This window comes from Dendrobates tinctorius, unplaced genomic scaffold, assembly GCF_039654945.1.
Source record: "Dendrobates tinctorius isolate UK_male_01 unplaced genomic scaffold, ASM3965494v1 ptg000029l, whole genome shotgun sequence".
NCBI classification, from domain to species: Eukaryota; Metazoa; Chordata; class Amphibia; order Anura; family Dendrobatidae; genus Dendrobates; species Dendrobates tinctorius.
In genome coordinates, this window is record NW_027361697.1 from 31,148,552 (window position 1) to 31,162,513 (window position 13,962).

General features: G+C 41.9%; 1 protein-coding gene across 1 annotated transcript in view; it reads right to left on the reverse strand.

Moving 5' to 3' along the window:
- LOC141085891 (calcium-activated chloride channel regulator 3A-1-like) overlaps positions 1-356 on the reverse strand; it is a 79,671-nt gene extending 79,315 nt beyond the window's left edge. The window contains exon 1 of the mRNA XM_073571509.1: positions 177-356. Within this exon, the coding sequence (XP_073427610.1) occupies positions 177-335 (159 nt within the window). The 5' untranslated portion in view covers positions 336-356. The remainder of the gene's footprint in view (positions 1-176) is intronic.
- Positions 357-13,962: the final 13,606 nt, after the last annotated feature.

Consider the following 13,962-nt stretch of genomic DNA (forward strand, 5'->3'; position numbering starts at 1 on the left):
AACCTCTGCTAACGATTCTCCTGCTTATTATATTAACATTATATCAGAAAACCACAGTATTCTTCAGCTAAAAGTAGTAGAAATAATAATTAAAAATAAGTTGTCTTGTGTCTATTAACATAAAATATTTTGTATATCTCACTAGCTTTCTCATACACTTAGCACTACTGTCCTACCTGAATTTCCTCAATAATTCTGATATCTTCTTTCACTTCTGGATTGATCGCGAACACGATATCTTCGTATCCTCCATCGTTAACCTTTACCAAAGACCCTCCACTAGTGTTAAACATTAGAGAGATTAATAGTGACACCAGCACATTACGGAGAGCCATCTTACATCTTACACAGCCGGATGTTGAAATCAGTTTCTTGAAAGATATAACACTGTCTTATCAATTGAACTTTGTTACATATTAGAAATTATGCGCAATAGATGTGCCATAAAGTTGTCAGTCACAGAGCTGATTGTTAGACTTGAAGGAAATGATTGGGATAAATACAGTTGATTATTTGTCTTTGTATACTGGGGATAACTTAGATCAAAGATTGAATAGTCGAGATTTTTTACTGACTTGGTAACAGGAAAGAAAGCTGTAAATGTAAGTCACGGTCTGATGACAGCTAAACCAATGTGTGGAATCGAATGAGTCCTCCAGTTCTTCACCAGGGAACCTCTCAAGGAGGTTTGAACCTCAGAGGCTGAATCTCCAGATGCTTTGAACTGCCTGAATGGAGCTGAGCTGAATCACCGATGTGGCACAGAAGAGTAAGCAGGTCGCAGCCATTGATCAAATTTATGAAGTCAAAGAAGTATGAAAAATCTAGTGGCTAAGACCATTGTCCGAAACAATGATCACACCACAAAGACAAACATATGAAGAAAAATCCAAAGAGAAAATCTTTTTCACCCTATGTCTTGTATCTGGACTCACCCTTTGGCTTAGACCAAAAAAAAAAATCAAAAAAAGCTAGTAGTAATGTCCAGGAAATGGCAAATGACAGGCAGAGATGGATCAGGAGGCCCCTTTCTTTGAAGGGGGTCTGACAACTTGCTCCCACACCAATCAGCTGCCAGCTGTATGTACACATTATTCAGTGGCTGCACCAGGGTAATATAGATCAGCTCCTACTTATTTTAATATAATCAATCCAAGCTCGTTAATGGACCAAAATTGGCTTGTTGAAAGTGTAACTGTCATTGTAAAGACATTTTTACATTTTACAGATGCTGTATAGTAGAAAAGGAGAAACAATGAGTAAATGTAGCCAAAAGTATAAAAAGACAATTGTATTTATCAAACAAGTTAATCTTTAATAAATATTTACAATACAGGCATCATTTATAGAACAACATGCATAGGCATATATCAATGTCATGTGACTGACTCCAAAGGTCAATGTAATGACCGAGAAAGACGGAACCAATAATGCGAATATATATATTGTTCAAAGAGAAAGAGTTTTTTTTCCCCAATTTATTTATTATTCACATATTCTCTAGAGCTGGGGTTTTTTCATATTATGAAGTTCCCCAAAAATCCACTATTAGTATGCCACAAAATAAATACCTACATATAGACACAGATTAACTCTTTTGCAATAAAGTGCACGATCAAGAGAGGTCTATAAGAAGATAAGTGCAGAGTAATTACCCATAGCGGTATATGTGTAGTCCCGTCTGGACCTCGGTCAGATACCCCGACGCGCGTTTCACGATGTCGCTTCCTCAGGGGGCGTGGCTTAATCCCGGTCACGGTCGAGCTTTTATGACCGGTGAATCTGGTCACGTGACTAACGCATAAAGTGAGTAAAGTGTGCAGCAACGCGGCACTGCCATGGGCGCGGCCTGTGCGCCTTCCTTCGCCAACCTCTTCCTGGGTCACTGGGAGAGGGAGGTAATTGGTGGGGGAGACGCGCGGGTCGTCGACCATGTGCAGTGCTGGTTGCACTATATTGATGATTTATTCATCATATGGCAAGGATCAGAGGATATGTTGCATAAGTTTATGCAGCAGTTGAATGATAATGAGTACAATATTAAATTGACCTATCAGATGAGTAGGGAGGCAGTTGACTTCCTTGACATTAAGATTGAGGTAGATGAGAATCGTTACTTGCAGACTGATGTGTACAGGAAGCCTACAGCTGTTAACTCTCTGCTACATGCGGATTCAGGTCATCCCTATTCTACAATAAATGCCATCCCGGTTGGTCAGCATCTGAGAGTGAAGCGTATTTGCTCTTCGGCTGCTAGATTTGAGTTGCAAGCTCAGGATTTGAAATCTAGATTTAAAGCAAGGGGATACAGCAACAGATCCATTAGGAGAGGATATGAAAGGGCTAAATATCAAACAAGAGAGGATCTGTTATGCCCACGGATCAAGACGGACAAAGAAAAAGATGTTGTCCGTTTTATATCAATATATAATGGAGAATGGATCACAATGAGAAATTGTTTACAAAAACATTGGGACATTCTCCTTATGGATCCAATTTTGTCGAAATATTTGACTAAATATCCCTCTATGACTTCCAGACGTGGTAAAAATCTAAAGGATTTACTTGTATCAAGTCACTATGTCCCCATACCTAAACAAAATATTTTTGGTTCACGCGGTCTACCTAGGGGATGCTTCCCATGTGGCAACTGCATGGCTTGCAGCAATGTTTGTCGTACAACAGAATTTGCATCATCAGACGACAAAAAGATTTTTTCTATCAATTTTCATATTACATGTGGAACAACCCAGGTAATATATTATGCGAGATGCAGTTGCCCTAAAATATATATAGGAATGACATCGAGACGCCTAGGTACACAAACGCGGGAACATGTACGTGATATAATGGCGGCTGAAAATGCCACTGACATAGCACAACTAAAAACATTACCACTTCACTTTTTGCAGTTCCACAAATGTGATCCTAGGTGTCTTTCAGTACGGGGGATTGATCATGTCCAATGTGGAATCAGAGGAGGCGATATTCAACGCCTCCTTGCACAAAGAGAGTGCAAGTGGATCACAGTATTGGACACCATGACTCCTAGGGGTCTTAATGAAACCCATGGGTTCTCTTCCTTTCTATAAAAAATGTATATTTATTATACAATTTTTATTTTAGTATGGTATCTCTACTTATTATTGTATTTTTATATAATAATTTTTGTCTTGGTCGTTTTTTATTTTTAGTGCGGGTGTACGATGAAGTTGTACATTATTTGCTTCAACAACCTTTGTGACAACATTATTTCTGAGTAATGAGGATGAAGATAAGAAATATGAAAAATGAAGAAAGAAATGGAATAAAGATTATGGAGACTAACAATTGAAGGGATATATTAAAGGAGATAACAAAATCTCTTCACTAATATTTCATTATATTTTTGAGACTGTATAATATGCAAGTTGCGTTATTGTAAAAATGATGTCTCTAGTGAAGTTTCATATAAACAATATATATAGTTCTATTATTGCTCAAGTGATTGTGTATTTGATTGTTTAGGCATATATGTGCATAGAAATTCCCCTCGTTTTAATATGTGAATGTATGATTGGTAATATGCATGCTTTAATGGTTATGAGAGAGTATAAGAGATGAACAACATATATTATACATATGTCATTTTATATTTTTTCACTCTATATTATTTATGCTTTGCTCTATTAAGGCATAACTTAGTCACGCACATTTGTATATATTTTTTCATATAATATAATCACTTTTTTCACGGCACTTGTTTTTATTATCATTATTTTTTTATATATTTCTTATTTTGCGTACTTATTGTATATCTTCATTCACAATGTTCCATTGCATTCATCCTCGGTATGACGCCGCAAATGTGTGACGTGTAGGGTGCTTGGTACCAGCCCCATCATGTGACCATTGTATGTGTGCCGAGACCGAGGTTTGGAAGCAGTGGACAGCACGTTTATGTTTTGCACCTGCGCACTTTACTCACTTTATACGTTAGTCACGTGACCAGATTCACCTGTCATAAAAGCTCGACCGTGACCGGGATTAAGCCACGCCCCCTGAGGAAGCGACATCATGAAACGCGCGTCGGGGTATCTGACCGAGGTCCAGACGGGACTACACATATACCGCTATGGGTAATTACTCTGCACTTATCTTCTTATAGACCTCTCTTGATCGTGCACTTTATTGCAAAAGAGTTAATCTGTGTCTATATGTAGGTATTTATTTTGCGGCATACTAATAGTGGATTTTTGGGGAACTTCATACTATGAAAAAACCCCAGCTCTAGAGAATATGTGAATAATAAATAAATTGGGGAAAAAAAACTCTTTCTCTTTGAACAATATATATATTCGCATTATTGGTTCCGTCTTTCTCGGTCATTACATTGACCTTTGGAGTCAGTCACATGACATTGATATATGCCTATGCATGTTGTTCTATAAATGATGCCTGTATTGTAAATATTTATTAAAGATTAACTTGTTTGATAAATACAATTGTCTTTTTATACTTTTGGCTACATTTACTCATTGTTTCTCCTTTTCTATAATATGATATTGAGTTGCCTTATAGCATGGACATATGATACTTTTTGCTGGTACTTTTTTATTTGTAATAGATGCTGTATAGTGTTGCACTTAAGTGGAAGTCCAAGTTCTGCGACCCCCACTGATCAGTCAAAAAAACGCTATGGTTAGCTCCTGCATGAGCTGCACACACAGAGTGGTTTACACGACTAATATTACGTTTATGGGTCTGTTCACAGCTCTACAGACCCCCAGACTTACTTTTGAACCTGTACATTGTTCTGTGTGCACAGCTCATTTACGAGGTGCATATTTCAGAATGGTATTTTGACTGATAGAAGTGGATCTGGAATCAACTGATCAGTAACAATAATCAGCGTCTGTAATATATAAACTTTTATTAAATGACAGAGCTGCTGACTCTCCATTCTGACTCATAGTCCGTAGGTCATATGTCTCCAGTGAACTAACCCAACAGATGACCCAACAATATTAAGGGATTGTAAATACCAAAATAATGAAACGCAATTCTAGATTTCAGCACATAAACAGCAAACTACCGGTAATTTATGAAAATCTTCAGTTATTGTGCCTCTGATCCCCGTCTATTAAAGACAATTGAAATTTATTGTATATGCTATACAACTGCTGTGTTGACTTGATGATGCCAGCTTGTAAAATTTATGGATCCACGTTAATTTTTTATTTTTTCATCAATTAAGGAATTTGCTCATCAGACCACTTGAGGGCATCACAACCTTGGACCAGACCTCAATCAGGGACAATAAAACTATTACACTCTTTATCTATTAACTTCTCCAATATTTACTGCGATGACTGTCTCTTCCCTTCCCACATCGACAGTTCTGCTTCACGTCACTTGTCTTACTCACTGCACTATTGTATGTCCTGTTGTGTATACTGTAAATATGTGACTCTTCAGATTTTGTGTATATTCTATGCCTGATGATGAGACCTGAGTAGTTTCAAAAGTTTGCTATTTGGTACCATCTTTTCAGTTAGCCATTAAAAGGTATACACCACTGAGGGCTCAAAATTCAATATTTTTCTATATACTGGCTAACACGGTACAAAGATATATTTTACAGGATCCACACACATAGTAAGTATTTGTGAGAGGGTTGAAAACAGATCTAACAGCCTCTTGCAAGAATTAAAGATTTATTCCTCTTGAAGTCCACTGTCGTGTCCTGCACTATCTAAGAACTGATATATACTTTGCTGTTGCTCTGGATTACCATTGAGGGCGTTACGATGGCAATACCTCCCTGTTGTCTTAGCTGTTGAATAACCTCTAGCTATGTGTCTGCTACCATTCTAAACACTCTTCAATGCCTAATTATATTATGCCAATATAATCATTCTTATTGCTGCAAATCAGATGTGTGAAACTGACAAATGTAGTTATGACATGAGGGTGAATGTTTTATGTGAAACATGACAATTATACCCTAACAAGAGGCCTCTAGTAGGTAAGAGAAGTGTTCTTCCTTACCTTTAGTTTCTGGAAAGGAAAGAATTAAAGCAACATTCTGCTGAGGTTAACCAGCCAATCAAAATCATATCTGTCTGCAGGTTTAACCGAACATTTCAGGGGCACATGGTTTAGAGCAGTGTTTCTCAACTCCAGTCCTCAAGACCCGCCAACAGGTCAAGTTTTCAGGATATCCTTAGCATTGCACAGGTGATTTCAACACCTGCTCAAGCATTAATTCCATCACATGTGCAATACTAAGGAAATCCTGAAAACATGACCTGTTGGTGGGTCTTGAGGACTGGAGTTGAGAAACACTGGTTTAGAGGGAACATTAGTAAGGATGGCTGAGTTGCTACTCATAAGTACAAAAGGCCATGATTTTTCTTTAAAAAGTTAATGTACTCAGTTGCAGGATCCTATTTCACACAGTGTAGATGATGCACATGTAGGAGAGAGAGCCCCCACTGTGTAACCGGGCCAGAACTAAGGGGGCTGTCAGTTAGGTTCCCAGGGGATATGTTCCCGGGGGAAGTAGTTACAGGCCAGGACAGAGGTGGTGCAGGAGAGCAAGAGGGAGCCAGCGCCCTCCAGAGCCAGAGAGAGAGGACAGGGGCTCACCTAATCCAGGGAGAGGATGGTACCGAGTGACTTGGGGAAGAGACACAGCACTGCCCGTGGCCACCTCTGCCCCACTCCATACCGCGGCTGAGGCCCATCCGTTGAGACCCGCGGCTGCCTCTGCCCCACTCCATACTACAGCTGCGGCCCATCCGCTGAGACCCATGGCCGCCTCTGCCCCCCTCCATACCGTGGCTGCGGCCTGTCCGCTGACATCTGCGGCCGCCACTGCCCCGCTGCTTTCCGCGGCTGCTACCTGTACGACAAAGTCCGCGGCGGTCACTACCTCACCTCCAAGAGGGGCAGCCCCGATGTTGGGGGACTCTCCTGGGGCCTGCTGTGCCCCTTCTACACCGGGGCGTAGGAACTCCTGAAGCCTCCGACAACACCTCACCGGCTGGGCCCAGCGGCTGAGACGCCGAACGGACACCTCCCAGACAACAACTCTGCAGGATGTCAGAGAAGGATAAGTGACACTCCGTTGATTGTTAATTATAGTTCCAGGACTCATAGTCGGCCATATCGCGGCTATATAGTCTGATAACGGGTTATTTGTGTATTATTGTCTAGCTTCCCTGCGTGGAAAACTATTGTCAGCTTACCATTTATCCATATAATCTATATATAAAGGTTGAATTTAAGCTTACTCCGTCTCTGGCTCATCACTGCATCCTCCGTACCTGTGAGTACCACACACACACACGCCAGCAGAAGAGCAGCTTGACAGATGTAAGGAGAGCTATGACACACCAGGAAAATGTGCATCATAGTTAGGTCACAAGTAGGGGTGAGTAGCACATGGTTTTCTACTCTAAAGACTTAGTATTGGCCCCAAAGGATCAAGCAAAGAGGACTCAGACTCTACTGTTGGTGTAGTTTGCCCAAACTGAGAGAGACTAGACAACCTGTATGAGAGTATCACTAATGATAAGACAGAGAGTTATATTGGAAACAAAAGGAAGCAACAAGGCTTATTTCTGAATGTGATGAGTGGATCCTTCAAATAGGTGAACTTTATACACCAACGGGAGTCCACACACTGATGTCTATCTGTGAACAAGTGTGCCAAAAGAGAGACGATGAGGAAATTCGTGCCTGAATGTGATGAACTGATACGTGGTAACTGAGTGAGTAGACTGCAGAAGTGCACAAGATTCCAAGACAAGCTATAGTGGTACATTGCTACCAAAGAGAGGCATCCACACAAGGGGCTATGACTAGCACATAGAAACAGTGCTGTATTTTATTGTGAAAGACTCGATTACTGTATATGGGATGCCAGCACGTGTCCCTGCAGCAAAATATACCTGCAGCTAAGGCTGGTTTCACATTTGCGTTTTTTTGCGCTGTTTTTTAGCACAAAAAATGCATGCGTTTTTTCCCCATATATTTTATATGGGTGCGCATAGGTGCGCATACACATGCCTTTGTACGCGTTTGTATACACATGCGGTTTTTTGTAGTGTGCGCTCGGGCACACAAAATGCATCCTGTTGCATTTTTTTGTGCGTCCGACTTGCCCCCAAAAAATGCATGCGCACGCAATGAGTTTTTTTACAGCAAAACACCCATTAAAGTCTATGGGTGCACATACGTGCGCATTGTAATGTGCACGTATGCGTAAAAAAACACATGCATTTCTTTTAAAAAAACGCACCAAAACCCGCAAAAAAACCGCACCAAACGCAGATGCGTTTTTTTCATGCGTTTGTGTGCACAAAAAACGCATAGCAAAAAAACTCAAGTGTGAAAGTAGCCTTAGTATCTAGAAGCTGCAGTTAATTCAATGACAGTTAGTCACAGCAGGAGTCAGGACTCCACACTATGTATCAGTCTCTTTTGGGTATGTCTGCGGAGTAAGCATTTCTTATTACTTGGACCAAGCTTTTAAATTAACCCATCTTACTCCTTCACCATGTTTACATATGTCCTTACAGTGTTTGCTCCACTAATTCTCACTCTCCTATCTCCAGACCCCAGCACCCTCTAACCAAATAATCATCTCCCCTTCCTTTATTCCACCCCACCTGACCTTCTCTGCTGACCTGCTCCTCAACCTCAGATCTCTCCTAATAAAACATAAAACAAGCCAGCCACTCTTTCTCCCACATGCTCTCCCTCTCTCTGCTTCTCCTCACTTCTGGAGACATATCTCCCAATCCTGGACCCCCACAGCTAATGCTTCCCCTTAATTCCCTCTCCTGCCTCTCCCTATCTAATATGAACTACTGCAATCTCTCCAATGTAAAACCCATGCTATTGATACCCACCCCCCTGTTCCCTCTCTCTGGAGCATTCTGGAATGCCCGCTCCATTTGCAATAAGCTTCATGTGATTCATGACATCTTTCTCGCAATCTTGCCTTCCTCGGCCTCACAGAAAAATGGCTGACACCCTCCAATACCGCCCCCCCTGCTGCACTGTGTTACGGCGGCCTCCATTTCACCCACACTCCTCGCCCCGGCAACAGACATGGTGGAGGAGTGGGTCTTCTCCTTTCTACTAACCCAATCTCACCTCTACCCTCCCTTATGCTCCCCTCTTTTGAAGTCGACTCTGTCCACAGAAACCTCAGCCACCTAGACATCCTGTTGCCTCCAGCTCAAAAATATTTCCAGAATTCATCCTTTCCTCAACCCTCAATCTACTAAAATGCTTGTGAATGCCCTCATCATTTCCCGCCTCGACTACTGCAACATCCTTTTCTGTGGCCATCCTGCTGAGACTCTCGCACCTCTCCAGTCCATCCTTAATTCTGCTGCTTGACTAATTAATCTCTCTTCTCGCTACTCCTCCGCTTCTCCCCTCTGCAAATCTCTTCATTAGCTCCCATTCCCTCAGCATCCAGTTCAAATTAGTAAAATTGACCTACAAAGCCATCCATAACCTGTCTCCTCCATATATCTCTAAACTAATCTCCCAATATCTTTCCTCACGTAATCGCCGGTCCTTCCAAGACCTCCTGCTCTTCACACTTATTCGCTCCTCAACTAATCGCCTCCAAGAGTTCTCCCGAATATCCCGCCATCCGCTGGAATTCTGTGCCCCAACCCGTCCGACTATCAACCATATTTGGATCCTTCAGACGGAACCTGAAAACCCACATCTTCAAGAAAGCTTACAGCCTGCAATGACTCCACTGCCTCCTTACCACTACAGGAGTTACTGCCTCACCAACACCAGAGCTGCTGCAACCCCCCAACCTACTGTCTGCTTCCTCACCATCCTTTAGAATGTAAGCCTGCAAGGGCAAGGTCCTCTCCCCTCTGTATCAGCCTGTCATTGCTAGTTTGTTTACTGTAAGTGATATCTGTAATTTGTATGTAACCCCTTCTCACGTAAAGCACCATGGAATCATAAATAAATAATAATAATGAAGAAACTGTTGAAGAAATTGTCAGCAAATTGTGTGGAGTGTTGTAAGCACAAGCACGCTGAACTGTCATGACTTCGGTGACATCCCCGCTAGCACGTGAGAGTTCTAGCGGGGATGTCACCATGTTCACGGCAGTTCAGCCCAGCTGAGAATGCAGCCTCAGTGACTGGAGGTAACCTCGATGACGTGACCGCCAGTGATTCTCAGCTTGGACCGTCGCATCTTGGCACCGTCCAAGTTAAGAACTATTTCTCTCCTAGACATGGATTACGGCATGGGACAGAACGGTGGATAGATGAGAAATAATGTTGTTTTTTATTTTAGTTTTATTACAGGAGAATGAGGGCTTCGGTGGAATAGACATTAGGTGAGTATAACTGTGTGTTATTTTTAAATAAAAAAGGAAATTTGTGTTTTGTTCTATTTCTAATAAAGGACTTAATTCTGGTTGTGTCTTTATTTACCATGTAACTACAGTCTTAGTAATGGATAGACATCTCATAGATGCCTCTCCATTACCAAGCTTGATGTCACCTGGCAATATAAAGGTGACATCAACCCCACAAATAGTAACCCCACTTGCCACCGCTACAGGGCAAGTGGAAAGAGCCAGACAAAGTACCAGAATTGGCGCATCTAATATATGTACCTTTTCTGGGCAGCTGTGGGCTGCTATTTATAGGCTGGAGGGGGTCATATCCATGGCCCGTTACCAGCCTGAGAAAACCAGAACCCAGCTGTCTGCTTTAGCAAGGCTGGTTATCAAAAATGGGGGGTACTCAACTCCATTTTTTTAAATATTTATTTAAATAATGAAAAAATATGGTGTGAGGACCACTCTATTCTTGATAACTGGCCCTGCTCAAGCTAACAGCTGAGGGTTGCAGCCCCCAGCTGTGAGTTTTGCATGGCTGGTTAGCAAAAATACAGGGGAACCTACGCCGGGTTTTTTAATTATTTTTTTTACAGCGCAGGAGCCGGCTAATGAATACTCTCTTCAGCCGCTCCTGCTCTCGCTGTTATTAGCGGCAGCAGGTGTCGGATGAAGGGAGCAGTTGTCCCACCAACTGACACCAGTGACCAGAGGTCAAACTTTATACCTCCAATCACAGCTGAGCGCTCACACTTTCCTTTGATAGCATGGGAACCGCAGATCTCTGACCGGCGGGAATGGTTTCACTGCCGATCAGCAGCAGTGTTTGCCGCGCTGCCATGCACATGACAGCGTGACAAACACCCGGAGTATGCACAGCCAAACCTGAACAGTAACATGGACTTCCTGGTGAAGTCCATGTTCGATGTCCATGCCTGAACAGTAGGTGTTCAGTACGGACGCCGAACTTTAGTGTTCGGGATTGCCCATCTCTATTCAACATCATGTTTGAGATACAAACAAGGGGATAAAACGCGACCTAGAGTAGGTGCTCTTCTGCCTGAAAATCTATCCGGATTTAATAAAATGCGTTCGATTTTCTCCTCCCGGTATAAATTAGGTAGATGGTTATTGATTATACATTTAATTTGTTGGAATTGGTAACTATAAGTTATGACAAAACTTACATTTTGCTCTTGTTATAAATGCAATTTATTTTTCCTATCATTCAATATATCCTGCCTGGGGAAGTTTTCTACTATGTTAGTTGCCCGTGTGAGCATCCATTTAGGGTAATGTCATTCTCCAAGTCTCTCTTTAATTTGGGTCAGTTCCAGACAACTGTTATTTTCTTTCGAAGTATTTCCTTTCATACAGATCATCTCCCCCACAGGATTGTTTTTCATAACCTGTTTAGAATGACAAGGTGTTGTTAAAAGTGTAGAATTATTGGACATATTTTTTCTATAGGGGTATCCGTAATAGATGAACCATTATTATTGTTTAGAGAAATATCCAAGAAGTTAACCTCTTCTAGTTGGATATCTGAGGTAAATCTTAAATTCATGTCATTATTATTTAGATAGCTAACAAAATTAGTAGCCAAGATCGAATTCCCCTTCTATATCAGGAGGAGGTCATCAATGAAATGACCGATCCACCTGATATGGGAGGGAAAGGGATTACCATACGAAAATATGTATCATTCTTCCCAGATAAACATTTGCCAGTGACAGTGAAAAGCCTGCTCCCATGCTTTTGTTTTGGCGAAAAGATTTTTTAAGCCGCCATCACAACACTGTTGACACTTTTGGCCGAGCTCTACTCTACGCTAACCTATTAAATATTAGTTAAAATATGCAATACAATTTACATTCTGCCCCTTCCTGTGTCTCACTGTCACATTCTGCCCCCATGTCGCGCATTCTGCCCCCATCATGTCTTGCATTCTGCATTCTGCCCCATCATGTCTTGCATTCTGCCTCCATGTCCAGCATTCTGCCTCATCATGTCTGCAATCTGCCCCATCAAGTCTGCATTCTGCCCCCATGTCGTCCAGCATTCTGCCCCATCATGTCCATCATTCTGCTCCATCATGTCTGCAATCTGCCCCATCATGTCTGCAATCTGCCCACATCATGTCTTGTATTCTGCCCCCGTGTCTGCATTCTGCCGCATTATGTCCAGCATTCTGCCCCATCATGTCTGCATTCTGGCCCATCATGTCCAGCATTTTGCCCCCATCATGTCCAGCATTCTGCCCCATCATGTCTGCAATCATCCCCCATCATGTCTGCATTCTTCCCCCCATGTCCAGCATTCTCCCCCATGTCCAGCATTCTGCCCCATGTCTGCATTCTGCCCCCATGTCCAGCATTCTGCCCTCTTGTCCAGCATTCTGCCCCTATCATGTCCAGCATTCTGCCCCGATCATGTCTGCATTCTGCCCCCATCATGTCCAGCATTCTGCCTCCATCATGTCCAGCATTCTGCCCCGGGCCCCCCGGATCGCCGCTTTCAATTTAAAAAAAAAACAAAACAGCAAAACAAGTTCTTACCTGGCCGCGCTCCAGCGGCGACGCTTGCGCTCCCTCGATGCTGCTGAAGCGCGCACTCGCCGGCGACTGACAGTGACGGCGAGTAGTTTTTGACCACATGTAGGGGGGTATTGGTAAACTCAGGAGAAATTGCACATCAAATTGTATGGTCTGTTTTGCTCCTCTTACCCTCATGAAAATTAACAATTTGGGGCAAAACCAAAATTGTTGTGGGAAAAAATTATTACTTTATTTTTCACAGTTCAACATTATAAACTTTTGTGAAGCACCTGGGGATTCAGTGTTCACCACACATCTAGATAAATTCCTTGAGGAGTCTAGTTTCTAAAATGGAGTCAGTTGTGGGGGTTTCCACTGCTTAGGCACATCAGGGGCTCTCTAAACCCAATTTGGTGTCCACTAAAGACTCCAGGTAATTTTACATTCAAAAAGTCAAATGGCGCTCCTTCCCTTCCAAGAGAAATTGCACTACAAATTTTGGGGTTAATTTTTTCCTATTACCATTGTGAAAATAAACAATTTGGGGCTAAAGTAAAAGTTTAATTTTTTCCTTCCAGAGGAAGCATTCCAGAGTTATTTCCCCATAAAGTGAAACTGGTCAAAATTGTAAAATTTGGCCTGGTCATGGGGATAATAACTGGCTTGTGGTGTGAAGGGATTATTGTAATAATCTAATCGCTTTTCTAAAATATTTGAATTAAAAGGTCCCTGCTATTCACTCTCTACTTAACTAACAGCTTTATTTTTTTCCTTACCTACATCTGTTTTGATGATGTATCTTTTATAATCTTTTGCTTAATTATGCAAGGTTCTCAAGTACCAATAGCATTTCACTTTATAAGCCAATAATATTGCAAGAAAACCGGAAACTACATATATGTCTGTACCTAAATAGCGTAGAAAGTAGTATAATGGCATATTCAGAGCAATGCACCCCCCCGAGCCCCTTATCTTTGTATCTGATGAGAGCAGTCTGGTTTCATGACAGCCCATGCCAATTATAAAATTTTATCTTGCAACAACAA